Raw genomic sequence first — 20,885 nt, 5'->3', positions numbered from 1 at the left:
AGTAGCATAAAATAACAGACAATTTCCCTAACAAAACAAACTGTCAAGAAACACAAACAACAAATCCCAACAAATGCAATTCAAGCAAGGTAGGGCAGCAGGTCATACAGATGAACGTGGGGATGGCAGAGTCCAGCCTTCAAATAACCAGCTTGAGTAAAAAACATCAGGAAATCTTCCCCAAGCCCTCCTTTTTTTCTTTTTTTTTCCTTTCCCTTCCTTGAGAGTTTTAAAAGTACCAGGATGAAGTGTTAGGTCACACACAGAAAGCTGAAATTCAAAAAAGAACACAGCAATCTGTACTAGACAAAAACTGAGTTAATTATGCCACAAGGAGAAAAAAAATACATGGTTCAGCAAGTTCATGTGTAGTTCAAAAGCTAGGTAGGAATGAACATAATATAAACAAAACATAACATTTAATAATTTATTTATTATCTCTAATCATCACACAGTGATGTTTAGATGAGTATTCAGGGCCCAAAGTGTCTATTTCCTCCTTTCTGGGAAAAGAGGAAAAAATTGAATGTAATGGAGCTGTGCCAGGTGGCACAAACTGATAGCAAGACAATAAAAAGTTGCACATGGCTACCAAGCTGGGAGCTCAGGCTAGCTATGACAACCTTTTCTGTATAGGTAAATAACACTGACCTCTGATTAAGTAAAAGAGTAAGACTGCTTTTTGATTGGGATCAAATACTGCCAGAAGGGCTGTTCACTGCAGATACCAAAGCTGCATGAAAGTGTAACCACAAACAGCAGCAGCTGATGAAGATGCTCAAGCTCAAGCTGCCCAGCACCATCCCTCATCTGAATATTATTTCTCCTCCAGCAGAAGGACTGCAGAGTGTTAGGTGAGCACAACTCATCCCTGTCTGTGCAGCCAGGCAGTGACTCCATGCACCAGCACTGCTCAATGGTTTTGGTGAAAACCAATTGCAGTTATCCCACATGCTGAATGGGGATCCTGCAGTAACTGCTGCAACATCCAAAGCTGACTATGCTCGATCTGAAACAGAAATATGGTTATATTTTAAATGTAAGGAGGAAATAGTACAAGGAGAATGTTATAAACTGCTTATCAAGTACATTATAGATGCCAACACATACAGAACTAAAATCATACAAGCAGGGCACTACCACAGCTCAGCATATATTAAATTCTACACAGCCAGAGCACTGAATAGACAGATGAAGAGCGAAATCAGTGTTCCTGAGGCCACAGGCAAAGGTAAACATCCAAAATTTCTGGCAGTTCACTGGAATCACTGCTGTTTGTATTTAAACAACAAAGGGTATGAAAGCAATACAACTCTACTCAAAATAACCTGGCATACTGTGTACTTCTTGGCTGTGGTATGGAATTAATTTTGAGGAAACATGCAAGGTTTGATTTCCCAGACAGGTATCCTTGTACCGAAAGAATAATTAGTAACAGTCTGACAATTCTCTCAAACACAGAAGTCTTTCCACTCTTTCTGGTCTCAATCAGTAGCAGCACCTTCCAGCCAAGTGCAACTTGGAAAAATCAGCTTTGAATGTGGCATAATCATACTAGGTCACAGTTTTTCCTCACTTCCTTTTTCACTAGAAAGATGATGGAGCCAGGCACTTTCAGTGGCGCTCAGTGACAGAACAGAGGCAGTGAGCACCAACTGAAATAAAGGAGGTTCCCTCTGAACATCAAGAAACACTTTTACACTGTGAGGGTGACTGAGCACTGGCACAGGCTGCCCAGGGAGTTTGTGGAGTCTCCATCCATGGAAATACTCAAAAGCTGTCTGGAAATAGTCCTGGGCTACCAGCCAGATGGCCCTGGCTAAGCAGGGAGATTGGTCTAGAGGTACCTTTCAAACTCGACCATTATGTGATCCTATCTCCACACTATTTCAATGCCTTTCTCCAGTTTGATGGATATTATCCATCCTTACTTCCCTCCTTCGACTTATCTCGATATTAACTTAACAAAGCTAAAGTCAGAACAATTGTACTGAGGTATGCACAAGTTGAAAAACCAACTTTGTCAGAGAAATGGATAAAATCTTCATGCCTGCAAGCTTCTCTCTTTTTCAATTTTCCAAGTTGGTCTAAAATGTTATTGTTCTAAGAAATAGGACCATGTGCACACTACATTCATTTGGATAATACTAGAGAAGGAAAATATGAGGGATTATCAGGTTCTCATTTCCTTACCATCTGAATAAAAATTAATTGGTTTATTTTCTGAACACTTGTGGTTCTGTACTGCTAAGTGTTTTCAGCACCTCTGTTGGTAATGACCCCATGTACCCAATCTTTGGTTTGTAAATTTTAAATTACCTATTCTTCCCTTTTTTTTTTATTTTAACTGGGTATTTGTGGAACTGCAACTTTCACTGAACTCAGCTAGATGGATCAAGCTGTTGGGTTACAACCCTGTCTATGCACATGGCAGTAAAGGCCAGCAAAATACCATATTTCATGGACTTTAATAGTTCAGTTGCTGTAGCAGATAAAAAGTATTGAAAAATTTGCACAATATTACTAATAACAGTGAAATGCTTGGAAACATCCTCTGACTCATAATGATGAAGTCAAGCAGAACTCAGTTTTAAGATGAGGTCAGCGAGATTCAAAAAACGCTTAGAAGGTACTTGCTAAAGAGATGAAAATCCAGTCTGTTCCAGTACCATACTCCTACACTTTCATAGGGTTCATGATTCATATTCAGAACTGCACTCCAGACGTTTTTAATCAAACACAGAAGTTAACATATTGCTGCACTTCATTATCTTTCCCTACAAAGCGAGTTGTGGGCACATCTTACACACCACCTGTAATTTCTGCAGCATTACATTCACAGATTGCAGGGCAGAAGGGCCACTTGGTATGATCCACAATATAATAGCAAGGAATTTCACCTAGCCCCCACTTCTGTTCTACATACAAGCACCAACTGCAACCATGCAGACCAAGCTACTCACTCTGAGAATAACACACAGTCATTCTGTACACCAGAAAAGAGAAAGGAGACAACCTCCCTTTACTTTCAGCTCGCAAATATTTGCTTTCTATGTTCAGCAGGTAACAATTATCCTGCTCCAGGCTGAAAGCAAAGCAGACAAGGTAGACTTATGAGATCAAAGCAGGGGGAAAAAAAAGTTGAAAAATAAAAAAAATCAGTAATCCAAGAATCAAATACAGGCTATTGCTGGTGCCTATAATAGCTCTCAGAAAGTCAAATAAACACAGATGACTAACAAGGAAATCTGAAGTTTATGTAACACACAAAATCTTGAGACTATTAGCAAAAGTTATTAAGTGCTCCAAAGTCTGCAAATGGCCCCCATGGAAACAACGATAAAATAATATAATAAAAATTAACCAGAAATCACAAATTGCATATATTCTGGCATAAGACCTGTATATTTCTTGGAATTAAATAGCTGTCTTTCTATGAAAAACATCCATGTGTGTTCAAGCTGGGTTTAAAACATGACCAGAAGACATTTACTAGATTAACATCCTTGCTATCGTGTTTTAATTCTTTAAAGATTCACACAATAAAAAGTCAGCATCTGATTCTTAACAGTTAACAATAAGGTCAATTTTTTTTTTTTTCATTTTAAGAAACCCCTAACTTTATTCCTTACTCATAATATAAACCAAGAAAGAAACTAAGGAGTTAAAGCTGTTTGGCAGCAGTTATTTTAAACTCCTTTGGGTTTTACAATTTGCAGAGCATGTCAGTTCCTCCACATTGGAACTTTTTTTAAAAAACACCCGAGCAGAGCAATGTCACAGCACCATCATCTGCTATAAGTACAATAGTCAGAGATATGATACAGCAGAGGACCTCCTCCTCCAAATCTGTCACTTGTAATAAATTATGGTGTAGCCAAGAGCTGGTTGAGACCAGACAGACAGAGAAATCAAAATTAAGAGAATATGTAGAATCAGACATGACCTATATAGAAGTGACAGGTAAGGCTGAAGAGAGCAGTATGATTTCTTAGAGGGAGAAGATCTCTATGGACAAGGGACAAGGACAGAGCCAATGACTACTCGGTGAAAAGGACAAACAAGAGCATAAAACTTTGAGTACTGTTATTAAAAAGTAGCAGTTTGAGGCAGTATTCAAGCACACAACACACTGGTTTCTTGTTAAAAGTGCTCAGAAAGTAAAGACCAAATATGGCACCAAAGCCCAGCCACAGCAAATTTAGCTCAAAGTCTGCATTGCAAGACCTGCTGGGCAAGTGCCACACAGCAATCAGATACTGTCTTTGACCAGAATACCTAGAATAGGTTTTGCACAAGTAAGAAAAATAAATGCTTATGTTTATAATTCTTCAAACAAATGCCCTTTTTCCCATAAGCTCATCTTTTCCATATTTATTGAGAAAAGCTATTCCATCATACAAACATCCCCTCACTACATCAAGTCCCTATATCTGGGCAATACAAACCTTCTCTCAAAGAGAGATCCAGTGAGAATTGAATAGAATTAGCATTTAAAGATAGATAAAATGCTACCCCATCATTTCATAACCTTGCACTAAGTTTACTTCCTCTACTAGTACCCATTTCCATTAAGTCCAAGCTATCAACATGAACTAGTAAACACTGAACTCCCCCCCAGCTCATACTCAGTACTGCGTGACAGCAGCTCTGAATCCCTCCTGAGCATGCCAGCCTTTGGCAAATAAAGGAGGACACCTTGTTCACTTACCAGCTTAGAACAAGCAGCCAAGGCCAGTAAGACAGCAGTTAAGCACCTTTCATGTTTTCTATTATGTTTACCTCTCTCAACTATTTGCATTTTCAGATGAACTTGTTTCCTCTTTCTACATTACTTGCTTTTCTCTGTTGTACAGCTTACAGCATTAGAAGGGGTGACAAAGCAGAACTTCTAGTATTTAGCTCCCTGGCAATGGAAAACATTAGAAACCACAACACCCTGACAGATTACAGCCCAGCAGAACCCCCATCACAACCTGGGGCCCTCTTGCACTACTGTTATCTACAGATATCTAACAGCCAAGCAAGAACACAGTGGTAAGCAGGGAAAGCCCAGCATCTACAAGTACTGAGAGCAAAACAATGAGACATCTGTTCCAAGCTCATCCAGCAAGGCAAAAACAACTGCACAGCAGCCACCATTCTTCTGAACAGGAGCCAGTAAGATGAACGTTTCTTCATTTTCCCCAATGAGTTCACAAAATGTTTGTAAGAACCATCCTTTTATTTTACTTATTGCACAGATGCATACAATCTGGATGCTTTTCCCAAAAAATAGCAGCAGTGGGGTGTGGATGGGGATGAAGAACAGCCTGCTCACTGCTCTACATTCAGCCACACCAGCCCACACTGAAGAAGTTGCAGTTGAGGATCCTCAGCTGACAGAAAGCCAACAAAACAGACCACCTAAGTCTGGATGCAACATGTCAAGAACACAAAGGACTGGCCAACACGACAGCAGTTGGTAGCCATCAGATACTGCTACAGCTGTCAAGACAACCAAGCTTCCCTCAAGTATGACCAACAAAGAAACACAGTGCTCACTACAGCCTCCTCCCTGCACATCCCTCTGTGGTACTGAAGGTCAGCAAAATGCCTCACTCCACCTACACACTGAGCATCTCTCACATTGAGCACCAGGAAGTACTGAGCAACCAAATCCTTCTCAGTCTCTTCTGATGGGGATTAAGAATCTGGGAAAGGAACCAGACACATGGATTAGAGTCCTGCAGAAGCTAAAATGCAGTTGTATTTCAAGCAACTGGAACAACAAGTTGAAAACACTGCCAAGCTGTCAGGGACTTAAAGTTATTAGAAGTAACACAACTAAGTCCTTTATGAGATGCAGATGTGACACTTAAGGACATGGTTTAGTGATGGACTTTGCATGGTTTAATGATGGACTTTGCATGGTTTAGTGATGGACTGCTGTACTAGGTGATCTTAAAGGTATTTTCCAAATGATTTTATGATTCTTCAAGTAAACATCAGGTAGGAGAACTTCTGCAAAACGCAGCAAGTTTCCTGTTGGAAATACAGGTCAGAGGCAAGTTCAAGTGAACCTGACAATGCATAAAATGTCTCCAGAATAGACACAAGGATGTGTCTGGACAGCCTCCAGAAAAAAAGAATCAGGAAATAACTAAGCAACTCTTAGCAAAACTCCCTGATGAACTATTCATCTCCTTTGTACTTTGGCCTGAGCATGCTCCTTGCTCTAAGACAACACAGCAGCACACTGAGGATGACATGTTCATCTCCTCTGAAAGTCAAGGTCATCATGACTATGTGAAAAAATTACTGGCCACTCCACAAGGTGATTATCTACACGGGAACTGCTGGAGATTGAAGTCCTGTTGTCAAAAATTACAAGTATAGCAGAATATTCAGCTACCAGACATATTCTAAAGGGATGGCTTGGAGTGTTTACAAACCATTAAAAAAAAATCAATGCACAAGACACATCATGTTACCTAAACATGTATAACTTTTTGTTGTTTGATATTCCTGATAGAGAAAAATGACAGCATATCAGTTATGAACAAGTATACTGGAACAGTTAGAACTCAAGGACCTACCATGACTACCAAAGAGAAAAATCTACCAGTATTTTTGATTTTCAGTAATGTCATTTACAGACTAAGACATCTGATTCAGCATCTGGTCAATATTTAGGGTATCTTAACCACCCTACTTATCTTAATACAAATAAAAATATAAACAGTAGGTCAGTTCTCCATTTTAATGCTAAGTGTATTTGTGTGTCTAGAAAGGATAATTTTAATAGTATCAAAGGCACTATCACAAGCTAAAGGCTGAATTGTCTTGAGCTACTAGAATGAGAGAAAAAATTCTAAGTGCTATAGTTTTACATAAAAGATATAAAGATCTAATACTAAAATTCAGTTTTTCTGATAAAGTTGGAAATTTCTAAACACTCCCAATAATAGTATGAGATACCATGAAAATGGTAGGAAAAAAAAAAAAAAAGCAGGAGCCAGAAATGTTTAACTAGAGGTCTCAGATTGTTTAAAAATCCCAAACAAGGGAGTACACGTACTCATATATTCCATTAGTTCACATACTTTCTATCTGCTAGCAAGGGTTTGTTGCAAATCTACCTGCCATGAACAAGAAGGAACAAACACATCTGTATGCATTTGCAAGCCAAAACTGCTTTGAACAAAGCCAGTAAGCAGAAAAGATGACACAACTTCTGGTGTTGTGTGGTGCTGTGGAAATATCCACAGCAATCCAAGGACAAAATTGAAACTAAGTATCCTGGAGAACACATTAATTTCACAGAATAATGACCATTTACAAAGGACAATCTCTGTAAGTTGTTCAAAGTACAGAGTATCATGCCATGAACACATAACTGAAAATGGTGGAAAATGCATTACAGTTTTACTACTGTGAGGTAAGCTTTGATTCATACCATATGGCCTCAAGACAAGCATATGTGCACATCTGCACATGTGTGCATAAATGCCGAGGTCTCCAACCAACTGCAGCCAGCCCAGTTTCCTAGCAGAAGCAAGAAGACAGGATTCCAACAAACAAATATACAGTTTTCCAAGAGTTACTTAAAAAAACTAATTTTACTGACTCACAATTTTTGTCTCAGAAACCTGGTAAAAAACTGAGACAAACAAAGGTGTGAAGATAACTAGGTATTATAGCAATACTATATTATTACTCTATTATTGAAATACTAATTATTATGCTTATATTTGTTTTACTCCTTACAAGGCTTAAAAACCCCCTAAACAAAACCAATCACACTAATATTTGAATAATTCATGACTATTGTAAGCAGAGAGAAGATTGAAAAATGTAATTGGTTATCAGAAAAATTCCTGAAATCAACATTTATCAGTGTTGTCTCCTCTGAATTAAAATAGTTGCTTCCTATGGTATTTTCTGCATTGTAACTACAGACAAGTATTGACTTTTTAAAAGCACCTTGATTTTGAGGTGTTTTATAGTCCTGCTGCTTCAGAGCATGAAATGAATCTCTGATGTTATCTGCAATGTCAAGTTCTGAGTATGTTTGAAATACACATTTGTTTACAAGACTATGTTTTAAAATGTAGGTTATCTTCTGTCAAAATGAAATAAAGTTAAAAATTAAGCTCAACTCAGAAGAAAAGGGAAGGTGAAGCAAAGTGCAAGAAAAAAGGAAGCAGGATCTTAGTAATTGTAGCTGGAATCCATTCAAACTTCATTTCCTATATAGGAACTTTCATGCCATCTATCACCTTTACACTTTTTATTTTTGCCCCCTTTTTAAAATCTTCCTCATTTCTTTACATACGTATATTCAGAAAAAAAAGCTTGCCATTCATTTTGGGGACAAGTTGCTGTGTACACAGAAAAACTCCCTCAGAACTAAACATCAGTATAACAGGTGGGGGCTCTCTGCCTTCCCAGGAGGCTGAAAGCAAGCCCAGACTGCTGACACACCACCATGCTGCCCACTGCCAGGCAACTTTCTAGCTTTACCCTTTACATCCATGCAAGTGTGACAAAGAAAAGCATAGAACTGCAAGAAGAGGAGGAATAAATCTGAGCATTATTTCACAAGGGTCCAAGTAGATGCTTCATTACTAAGTATCACTTAATTCATTAAAAGTTCCCTAACCGCTGAAGTAAAAATGACATGAATTAAGAACGAATTCTTGTGTGGGCTTGATTTACTTCCCAGCCCTGACCTAGACAGTGTATTGTCATGGTCACTGCACTTCCTCTTTACTCCTGACCTTATTTTATGCACAACAGACATGCCCTCCTCATCCAGTGACTAGAGAACAAGCAACAAGCCTTTCTTTTCCAAGGAAGACACACATTTTTATTAATTTGAACTTTTATTACTTTTATTATACACTCAAGAAGTTGTAAGAATTACTTAATAAGATTAAACTCAGCATGAGAAAGTGCTGTTCTTTTTGGCAAACATATCCATCTCCTTCAAAGCCTTTGGGCTGTTAGAAGCTCTTCTGAATTTTAACATTTGGAGTAATGAAGGCTGCATTTTACTATCTCCACAAAGACACACCAGAAAGTAAGCAACGACCTGCAACCCAATAATGTCAGATACCATTTGTTTATAGTCAGCCCCATGATGCACCAAGGCTCTGTCAGGAGGGACTGTTTCGAGAATATTCTTAGTAGCTGTTAACCTGTACAGCATTAGACAGAATGGCATGAAGTTACAGCGAGGCCATAAGATTTTCTGCCCCATGTCAGCATCATGGTAAAGAAACAGTGTCGTGCATTTACTTTTCCTCCCATTCAATATCTTCCTTCTTGGAAATGCTAACATCACCACAGCACACAGAGTACATGAGAGAGCTTGGCCAGAAGAATTTAAGCTTTAATATTTTCCCCTGTGCAATCAGGCTAGGGGTAAGGGAACATGACATTTGATTACCCCAAGCAGCTAATTGATGCAAGACTTGATCTTCAAATGCCTCACATATTAAAAAGCATCTTTATGTGCAATCATCTGTGGTAAGCAAAGATTCTCTACCACTCTGAAGGAACCTACAGGTCTATCACTTATTAACAAGTTACATCTTCAGAGCTTATATGCATTTTTCTAAACATTTTTTCACCACTTTAAAGTATACTTTAAAGCATGCATTAACTTGCACTTGGGAATAACCATTACCTTCCTAGGAGTCCACCACAAAAACTACTCTACTCTGTTTGCCTAGCCCCTCACCCATCAAAACTCAAGGCTATTTTTCTGTGCATAGAAAGAGACATGAGACATGACACTACTCTGACCCCCTCTCTAATGACAACATCTGCTGAGAGGGCTGGCTCAGCTCTTTATGCAGCAATAGTAAACCATGCTTTAAAAAAAGCTCAAACAAATGAAACAACCCCTCCAAGATTCTCTGAGAGATTACACATAGGTAAAATTACTAATTAAAACAACATCTTCACCAAGCTTCTGAACATAGCTAAAGAATGGCAAGCAGTTTTTGCTGAGGTAAAGCTTCATAGAGCAGGTAAGTATTAATATCTGACCTTAAGAAGGATGGCCTTATCAAACATCTGGAAAAACTAATGGTTTTTAATAAGAACTTTAGTATGGCAGATTCTCTTCCTTCAACAACTTATTTTTAAAGTACTTTTACTAATTTAATATTCTAAAGCCCACTGCAGTTATAGCTTACAGCAATAAGCAAACTTGAAATTCAACCCATTTTAAGTTCTACTGCTGCAGGCTGCTTGAAGCAACTGTATATTTAATTCTCATGTAAAATGCTAACAACAATATTTACATTGACTAAGTTTAATGCCATAGTTCCCTCTAAAAAGTTTTAACTAGCAGTATACTAAAGAATGAAATAAAAATTCCTTTGTTCTTACAGGACTGTTCACTTTTGAAGAAAATCAGTGCCTTCAAATTAAGATTTTTATGGTAGGGAAAACGTAACAGTCCCCACACACAGGTTCACCATGAAACAACAAAAATACAGCTCTCATTTCAAACATGTGTTCCTGGGTCCTCTAAATCATACATCATGAACCTAGAGACTGGCCCAAGTTTGAGTTACTTGCCAGGACTTCAAATGCTGAAATAAGATGTGAATACTGCAAGAATATTCTGGGTAATAGCAATAAAGATAAAAGAGCAAGTATATTGTTGTGCTTCACTGTGTCTGTCAATGTTATTATCCCAAGTAGCCTTTTTAACTGCTGTAATATTTGTCCAGGTCAGCATACTACTCAGCCAGTTTCAAAACTTGTCGGGACCAGAATGCAGAGAGAAGTAAAGAAAGCTCCCATCTTGAGCTCACAGCTCCCATTCTGCAGACACAACACAAAGCCTGGACAAGTTTATCCCCTGCTGCCTGATAGTGAGCTCCTGCCCGTGTCCACCTCAACCCCTGCAGACCATCAGTCCTGTCTCCAGAGCTCCTGGATACATTTATTTCCCTAGCAATGCTTGCCCAATTCAAACAGAAACAAGAAAAGGCCATGAACACTCCCTAGCACACTTGCCTGCCTGTCATCACCAAAAACAAACCAAGCCTTTCAAGATACGAGAGGGCCAACACAGGGACAGAAAGAGGAAGGGCAGGATGAAAAGTTAAAAGTTCTTGTCTCTCAGCTGACCCTCTAGTCTTGGAGACATCAATGCAAAAGTGCAGTAGCTAAAGAAAGTAAGGCAATTAGCTGAAGGAAGGTGGGAATCACTCTGGCTGGCAGACAGATCAGAGAGGAGTGACCAGGCATCATGTACCAACCATGTCAAATCCTGTGCTGACAACTTGCTGGCAAAACTTACTCTACCAGAAGACTATGGTAAGTGCCAGTACTGCCCCCACATTTCTTCAGCAGTCAAATGAACTAAAATATATAATCTTCTCTCAAGCCATTTAGAACATCCAGAAAATAGATGACTCAGGTACTAACTCACCTGCTGCACTACAACTGGGAGAAACACTTGTGAGCACTTGAATCGTCACAGTACGTGTCACAGGACACTTGAGCTGAAACTGTGGATGGAAGTCTGTTTAAACTTCCATCCACAGGGTACAAACTGGAAATCCAGAGCAGGGACAAAAACCTGTTCTGACAAGACACAGTTGCAACTGAAAGTGCCTCAAATAATCTGCCAGTATCCAGGTCCAGGTCTGCCAGTATTAACTGTATGATGCAGGTTTTTTCCCACTGTAAGCAAATTAGTTTTTCAAAAAATTCTTTATGCTTTTACTTTGAGCAATGGGATGGGATCATATTTCCAGGTAAGAGCAGTTTCCTTTAAGTAGTACCTTTTAAAACAGTTACCTTTCTAAATGCTGTGCCTTACGTCTTACGCTTTAGTTCTACAAAAAAATGTAATCCTGCATCAAGTGGCACTGCTGCCATGAAGTCCTTGTCTCCCCTTACCAGCTCCTCCCAGCCCTTTTGGCTGCACCAGCAAGAGCATTTGTGTGATTTCTGATGAATACAGTCAGGGAAATGATCCAGGTGAAGACTGAGCTGAGGCATACAGAAGTTTTCAGTTGGATAACTTCCTTGATCTGGTTTACCACATTGCTACACAAATGCCAGTGTGAGAAAACAAAGATGAGAGTAACGATGCAATTTAATTCAGAATAAATCAACCCCTGGGAATACAAAGCTAATTAAAAACATGGCAAAAACATATAGGCAAGTCCAAACAACTCTACAAGCCTCGTTACTTGTTTCTAAACTTTTCTTTTTGTTTATTTACTCTTGGGAGTGAAACACTTAGGTTCATAAGCATAATGCTACAAAGACAAATGGTTTAGAAATGTAAATAGACAATAACTCTTGTTTGAGTCTTGAAAAGCACATAACCCAGCCAGGTAATCCAAGAGTGTGTTCCTTCACATGGTTTATTACACTGTATATATTCAGTAGCTCAAGGCCAAGCCAGAGGGCAACGCAGAGGGAGGCAACAATGAGGGAGAACTCATCTGACTAAATGGGAATTCAAATTGTGTTGTGTAGGCTGCCATGCTCTGCAGACAAGATTCACACAGTGGATATCCATCAACCCAAATGTGCTTATCCAGGTGACAGGAATGATACTTGGCTCCATTAGCTGAGATTACAACTTGTCTGCAAAAGGACCATGAGTGACTCACTGCAATGCAGACACTTGAGGACTGCAGACACCCAAGTCAGATGAGATGCCTCCTACCCTGGATGCAAACTGCATATCCCTCACGTGAGGAGTACTCGATTTGTACAGACTGAGATATGAGCTATTTGGATCTTAACCTGTCACAACTTTTCACAGCATGGTGAAAAGCAAGAGGGCCGGACAAAACTGCTGATACATTAATTTCCTTGCAGCAGCAGTACAAATGCAGATTTTACCTTAATTTGGTGCTGTTCTCTTAGCAAGTCTCACAAAATCACCTGAGAAATACTTGTTGTTGTGCATATGCCTTTGCTTATAAAGGATGAAAGACACCATGTTTCAATAATGACAATCACAAAGGTGGGATGAAACAACAGGAAGAACCCAATACCACTATCACTCCTGTTCATCAATGCAGGAAGAAGGGCTCTGTTTTCTTTAACAAAGCAGGAGTACTTTATCTACTTCTACCTCCTGTTTATCCCAGCATTCATGGACTGTCATGGTGAGCTCCCCTTAACTGCTAAACACTATTACTGTATTATACCTACCATGTAGTACAGCAGCTCTCAGCAGTCCTGCAGCTACAACTAACTGGAAGAATTATGCACCACATTGGATTCAGCTTCTTTGTTGTCCCCAAGTTGAAAGGATGCTGCTACTTCCTTCCCCTTGGCTTCCGCTCCATGCTCCATTTCCTCTCTGCTAACTTCAGCTGCCACTGTGTCTCCTCCAAGCCCTCAGGGCAGAGAGGCTAAGGGTGGCTCCTACAAGTGACTCCAGCTCCAGCAAGGCTTCTGTGGTGCCCTCTACACTGTAATGTGCTCTTGCCTCCCTATCTGAAAAGCTCCCATGACAGCAGCACTTTGCCATGGTGCAGTTCCCACTCACAGTGACAGGAAGGCTTCCCCGGCCCATGAGGTGTACAGATAATGAACAAAGACAGGAATTCACTCCTAGGATGCCACCACTGAGTGGCACAGGCAGTGACAGCTCAAAGAACTGCAAAAAGTAACAGCAGGAACAATTAAAAGATAGCTTTGGTGTTGGATTACCAGGGACTTTTGTGCCATGCCTGCATAAACTGCTTGTACTCAAAACATGCTTTTATATCCACTGCAGCTCTGTTTAAATATAACCAATCCCCCAAGTAGCTAGTGATGATCCCTAAGTAATAGGGAGTCAAATTTAGAGACTATACTGTACATAAATGAATTTTTCCTTCAGTTTTTCCTCAGGATCTGCTGCTCTTCAAGCTACCAAGAGTGGCATGGGCATGTTTGAATCAGAACATCACCATTTTACAGAAATGAAAATGCTGCTCTATGTTGGAACATACTTAAAAATACTCCTTTCAAGGGCTCAGACATGTCATTATGTCAACTGTGATTCTGTCATACTATTTTAAAGTGGAAGATTCAATGCCCTTAGAAAACACAGCAAAAAATTACAGTATGTTCACATTCTTATGGCTCTGTACAAAAAATGCATATATATTTTCCAGTTTCTAATAAAACTAAAAATGGTATTTGTAAAAAGCATGTGTATAATGCTTATTATCCATGCACAGCAAGCCAGATATTGCATTAACTGAAAGCTTAATGTAAACCAGCCTTCATAATAACGTTTCTGGAATCTCTGAAGGAAAAAAAAAAAGCACTCAGTTCTCTCTGGCACCTCCTAAAACAAAATGTTTTAATGTACATTATTAACATGTATTATATTAGTATCATTACACTGATTTTTTTTTCTAGTAAATATAACCACTTACACAAACTTCTTGCCTCCCTTATTTTTGCTCCCTGGCATGTATGTGGTAAAACTATTGGGACCCGTGCGAGAAGCAGAATACCAACACCACGGTTCTCTCAGAAGTTGCCTTTCCTTGTATCTAAAGGCAGAACAGATCTGTATACTGGAGCAAAGGAAAACTGATCTTACAAAAAATGCAGCTTGCATAAGGTAATGAATATATAAGCCAACAGAAATACTGAAAGTGCATTATTTTGATTTCAAGTTGCATGTATTTCTGAGAGGTTACTTAGTTTGCCTTTGGCTGACTGGAAGAAGAACATTCCCTGAACTATAAACTTGAGGTTCACAACAACTGTACTGATCCAATGTACTGGCACTGGAGATGTGGAACAGAAGCATCACTTCCAACCACACTGCTATTCAATTCAAACTTCAAGGAAGGCTGTAAGCTCAAGCTACAACCTGCCAGGTACAGCACATTCCTATAATGACATGACCAAAGCATTGCATTTCCTTGACATGCATTTCTTCTTGGTTTTCTTCCTGTGCCAAGCCTGGCTTTGCCCACAGAAGACAAGAGTAAAAAACTAATCTGAAGTTTGTAATAACATGAAGTGGAGTGACATTTCTGTTCCTCCATTTACCAAAACCACTGGAGATTTCTGATATTAAAAAAAAAATAAAATCTAAATGCACAATTCTTCTTCCTCCCCAGCACACAAATACATACAGCCAAGCTTCTGTTAAACATTACAATTAAAAACTCTAAAATTGCATTTAATTGTTACAAGAAACCTTTATTTGAAACCATTCACTTAGCCAGAAGTTGACACAGGATCTGTAAAAGCTTCATGAACCCAGTTTTACTCTCAGGCAGGAAAAGGCATCAGTGTGGTGTTAAAAAAAAAAAAAGGACGAAAAATAAAGAGAGAGGGAGAAACGCATGGAAATTAACACTACCTCAAGACACAAGTAGGCAAAAAAGACACAAAACACAAGTGGGCCTGCAGGGAAAGCCAGAATATGAATTTGTCACTTCAGAAGTGCATACACACATTATTAAAGGTACCTTGAATCACTTAGTGCAAGGTATTACAAGACAAAAGGGTGAACACAAATGCTCAGAAGGAAAAAGACTGCAGTTTTAAACCCGCAGATCACCTAGGTAACTTGTTCATCTGACTGAGGGAATTCAGTTACTAGGCATTTGCAGGCATAAGTAGTTCAAGACAAACATGGAAAAAACCCAACCAAAACCCAGTGCTTACCTGGATCTGATAAGTGATAAAATCAATAAACACCTCATCTTCATTAACATTTTACAACACAATCTAGTACTGAGTAAGCAACTGGCTCCTCCACTAAAATAAAGCAATGTCTTTTTTGCTGCTTTAGAGCAATTTAGCTTTTACTCTGAGGAGTCCATTTGTGATTGCAATGAAATAAACCTTTGGATTTGATGGTCATTAGTAATTTGCAGCTGAATGAGAAGAGACAGTATGGCAGGGCAAGAAGAAAGACAGAAAGACACTAAAGACTATTTCTGCATCATCTAAACTTTAGCATCATGGTTAAAACTGCAAGCATGGGATACCAGTTTGAAAATAAACAAAAAAGCAAAACAACCCAGCCCAGAACTGGAGGATGTTCTCAGAGCTGTGGCTGTGCTGTCCAGAAAAGCAGACTTTGCAGAATGTCCAGCTGAAATGGCTGTGGAGTTAGCTTCCACAAAGTAAGGGAATGGCAGCTTGCAGGAAGGCAATTCCAAACAGCAGCACTCAAGCATCAACCCTCCTGTCCTCCATGCATGCAGAGGGAAAAAACACTGCAGATTCTGACTAAGCAGCAACATCTGAATTTTTACTCACCATCACACTGGAAAATAATTCTACCTAATCTCATTCTGGGATTGTGAAGATGAGATATCCTGAGCATATTCATCTACTGGTAGGCAATATTTGAATTGGGTGCTATTTATTACTCAAATGTTATTTTATTATTCATAACTTCTTAATTTTAAAAAACTAATAAAATAGGAAGATCAACTGAAATACGAGTTAAAACAAATACACCCTGCAGTAGACAAATACAATGCCAGATTTCAGCACTAAAACAGAATATTCTAGGATTTCTCTAAAAAGACCTTCCTAGCAGCTACAAATGAATGATCCTCATCTTCTACTGAGAACAAAGTTTACAGGTGATAAAGAAATTTAATCCCTTCCCAAATTTTATGCTTCCCACTGTTTATGCTTACATTCTCCCTGGCTTAATGTTACACCTTCATATAAGTCTTAAATTCCCATTTTCCAGAGGTCTGTTGTTAGGTTTTACACAAGACTATTCATGTGAAAAAACATGCACCATGTATTTTGTGTACTCGCCAAACAAATCATCAGTGCCAACAGGAATTCAGCTTAAGAGTTAGTTTGGGGGTTTATTTGTTTGTTTTAATATTTGCACACATTAATTTCAGCACTAAAAGAAACTGAAGTTCTAGAATACCTGTTAGAACAATTACAAAATCTAAACAAAACCAAAACAAACCCCACAAAACCATAATTTAGTCCTCATCTGAAATACCTGTCAGGTTTTACATACTTGAGAGAAGTTACAGAGGTAAAGATTCCAAAGGGCACCTTCATGGACATCCAATACCCTCACTGCTGGGGCACCAACACGGACAAAAGCAAACTCATCTGTGAGAATTTTATCCTATCAAAGCAAGTACCTTACTGAGACTTAGAGGGTACCTCTGTGACCTTCAGAGGCCACAAGAGATCTGCATAAAGAAGTCATTCAATTTTTTAAACATGGTGCTAAGTGCAGAGCTTAATAACCAGTACTTCCACATTCACAAATTACATAATCAGTCTGGCTGAGGAGAATTTGAAGCTGGGACTGTCTGAACATATGTCTGAGACCAATAAAGAAGAGAAAAGCTTGATGCAAAGCATCCTTCCTCATCCTTTCCTAATCAGAACACTGACTACAAATCCCACCTTCAAAAAGCTCCAAATCCAAGACCTATTTATTTGGTTTGTTAACACAGAACATCTTAACTAGGTCTCATTTGATCTGTCCCACCATGAGGAGGGCTCTCCACCCTAGTCTCATGTAATCTGTCCAACAACAAATACTGTGGCTGAAGCAATTATTCCCTAAAGGTATGCTCTGGCTTTCTAACCTCTACCTTTATTTCAGTCACTTGGTTTTTAACTAGTCCATTCACAGCTGAAGGAAAAGACAGTCATATGCAAACATCTCTGAACTTCAGTAATGGCCCTTTACTTGTACCTATAACTGTCACCATGGTACTAAAAGGGCAAGAGGGAAAACCAGCTAGCTTAGGTTTTACAACCATTTAGCACTTACTATGCTGTGCGCATACAAACTGGGAAGTACCCAGTACTAAAACTTTTCCCTAGAAAATCATCTGTCGTTCAGGAAGTTATTCAAGGCTACAAGCTGGCATCACATAAACTTTCAAAAAAAGATTCACAGTAAGGAGGTGGTGATTAGGAAGCAGAATACACTTTGGTATAAGATCAGCTCTACATATCCCCTTGTACCAATGTACATGACCAAAAAATAAAGACCGGGCTTCTAATCGGGCTTTGGAAAGTGATATTATGAAAACTCTGATGTTGTTACATGGAAAACAAAATGAGACATTTATAATATCTTTAGGATAAAGATATTCTTAACTCACTGACATATCTGTTATTACTCAAATAATCAGCCATCAGTCTTGATGTAGATGTAGCAGCTACAGACAAGTCTTTCCATGCCATCTGAATTGAGCTTGACAATAGAAGACAAGATCAGCAAGACAGCTGAAAGGCACTGATTCTGCCAATACCTCACCACTTTGAGTACATGAAGAAGATTTTCCATATGATACAAAAATTATAGTCGATTTTGATGTTAGTTTGGTATCTGAAGTACTAGCTCCATGGGCCACACATAGCTCTGGTTTTCTGGCATGCTTATCAATAAATTCAGTATATCCCAAGTTTAGTGACCTTTGAATTTTAGTTAGTGGTTCGTATTTCAGAACAGCTATTTTTTTTTGTCCTTTAAAAAAGGCAGAATCTGATATTACATTTGATGTCAGATTGCCTGGCATGGTAGGTTTTCCTACAGGACACATTTGCCTTTTGACTATTCTGTGTGTGAACACATGCCCGCCTAGATTCTACTTAGGATACCTAAATCCAGCCATGAAATAAGGAAATCAAAAAGGTTACTTTCAATGTTTTATTTCTTGCAGCAAGCATCGCTTGCTGATTGTTACGACCTGTGTGAGATAAGGAAAGCTCTGAGGAAAGAGGACATAAGCATACCCTTCACAAGGTGCACATCCGCCCCAGGGCAGCGGGAAGGATGCTGCCAGGCTCAGCCGGTGCATGATCACTCGTCCCAGATGACACATTTAGCCATTTGACAATACATACCACTAGGCCCACGCTGACCACAGGGGAGGATGCATTTCCATCTAACACGTCTTGTACCCCCATGTACACAAGTTTTCTGCATCCTGACATACCCGTGGTCCCGGCAGGCGCGATGCCGCCGCAGGATCCCTGTTGGAGCCCGACGGAAGGGTTGCCCTTCTGCCACCAAACCCAAGGCCAAGGGTGAGGAGGGCACAGCGGTGTTTCCCCCCTCGCCGGGACTCCACACGGGGGAGGGCTGGAGGGCAGGTGCAGCTCGCCGGCCGAGGGGCTGTCACACCACGGCACAGGTGAAGATCAGACTTGCGCAGCCCAGGGCAGGACCAGCAGCCCGGCACAGGAGCATCAGGAGCTGCTCCAGGTGCCCCCGGGGCGCTCGGGCACTGGCTCGGTGCGGCTTCTGAGCCCACCCGGGCGAAGGCGGAGGACGACCCTGCCCGGCTGGGGAGCGTCTGTGCCCGGCTGCCCAGGGGCAGCGGTGACAGACCCCGCCCGGCCGGCGGGAGCCACCGCGCCGAACAAAAGGCCCGGCGGAGGCCCGGAAACGTCCCGGGGCCGCGGCCGAGCCGCGCCGCCAGCCCGGGGGGCGAACCCCAGCCTGGCCGCCCGCACGGCCTGCGGTGCCCCCCACCCGCCTCTCACCGCCGCGTCGGGCCCTGCAGCGGGCACCGTGAGGAGACGGGAAACCGGGGGGAAAGGACGCAATGCAACAGCTCCGGCGGCGCCGAGGGACGGAGGGAGGAACGGGGGGCAGCACAATGAGGCCAGCGCAGCCCCTACCCCTGCCAGTAACAAAAGCTCCCCAGCCGCGGGGTTGCCTGCGCTTCTCCGGGCTGCAGGGTCTGCGGCGGCCGGTGGAAGCCAGGAGAGGTCTCACATCACCGACCCGCTTCCCCGCCGTACCCTCGGTCCGGCCCCCCGCACAAAGCAGCCCCCGCCGCCCCGGGGACCGCCGCACAAAGCGGGCCAGTCCCGCCGCCCATCCCGCACCGACCTTGAGCCGCCTCGGGCGCCCCTAAGGTTTTGGTCACCGCCTTCCACACGTTGCAGCCCAGCAGGCAGAGGAGAAGCGCCGCCGACCTGCTCATTTCCACCCGCCGCCGCCAGCCGCCGCCAGGGAGAGAATCGCCGCCGGAGCCGCTGCCCGGAGGAGGAGGAGAAAGAGCCGCATCAGGGGCTGGCCCGCTCCGCGCCTCCCTCCATGTTGCCGTGCGCTGCCCCTCCTGCTTTCTCCGCCTGCTGCATTGTCGTCCCGCCGCTGCGCCCCGGCTCCGCGTCCCGCGCTGTCCCCCCAGGCGGGCGGGCGGCGGAGGCGAGCGGGAAGGAAGGGGAGGCGGGAGAGCTCCGCGGCCCCGCTGCCTGTCCGCTCAGGTTTATTCCTTAATTCCGCTCCCGTTTATCCCCCCGCTCTCCCCGCGGGAGCGGCCCGGACTCCCCGCCCGCCCCTTAACCCTTGGCGGCACCCCCTGCCCTGCCCGCGCCCGGCGGCGCAGCGCCCCCTGCCGCCCGCGCCCCGCCCTGCCCCGCCGCGGGGCTCCTCGGCAGCGCCGGCGCTGCCCCGGCCGCAGGGGAGCCGCGTGTCCCGCGGGGCAGCCGGGCCGGCCCCGCGCCCGCCGCAGCCCCCTCACCTGCCGCGGGGGCCGGGTCCCGCCCGGCCGCGCCCGCCGCCCGCTCTCCCTCCCTGAACGGCTGCAAAATGGCCTCCCCAGCCGTGCCGGCCCCGCTCGCCTCCCACCGCAGGCAGCGGGAGGGACGAGGGGGAGGCGGGCGCGGTGACCGGCTCTCCGCACGGCTGGGACGTGGCGGGTCGCAGGGTCCCCCGCGCCCCCGCTGCCACGCGTGACCTCCGGCCGGGCCCCCGCCGCTGCTGGAGTGTTTAAAGCGAATTTCAAAAACGGAACGAACCAACCAACTACAAAGCTGCAGCGAATGCATCCATCTACTGGTTTTAATACAAAATATATTTTTTAAAATGCTATAACAAACTGCACAGGAACGGCGAACTCCGGGTTGGAAATCCTGGCATGGAGGGCTGAGAC

At 42.3% G+C, this 20,885-nt stretch overlaps 1 protein-coding gene across 1 annotated transcript in view; it reads right to left on the bottom strand.

Annotated features, from left to right (window-relative positions):
- The window catches only part of FAM171A1 (family with sequence similarity 171 member A1), an 88,525-nt gene extending 67,902 nt beyond the window's left edge, over positions 1-20,623 (bottom strand). The window contains exons 1-2 of the mRNA XM_064408929.1: positions 20,475-20,623; positions 19,841-19,986 (exon numbers count right to left, since the gene is read on the bottom strand). Of these exons, the coding sequence (XP_064264999.1) occupies positions 19,841-19,934 (94 nt within the window). The 5' untranslated portion in view covers positions 19,935-19,986; positions 20,475-20,623. The remainder of the gene's footprint in view (positions 1-19,840; positions 19,987-20,474) is intronic.
- Between the last annotated feature and the right edge of the window lie 262 nt (positions 20,624-20,885).

Source organism: Passer domesticus, chromosome 1 (assembly GCF_036417665.1).
Source record: "Passer domesticus isolate bPasDom1 chromosome 1, bPasDom1.hap1, whole genome shotgun sequence".
Taxonomy (NCBI): Eukaryota; Metazoa; Chordata; class Aves; order Passeriformes; family Passeridae; genus Passer; species Passer domesticus.
The sequence above is the reverse complement of the archived record's forward strand: the minus strand, read 5'-3'. Positions and strand labels throughout refer to the sequence as shown.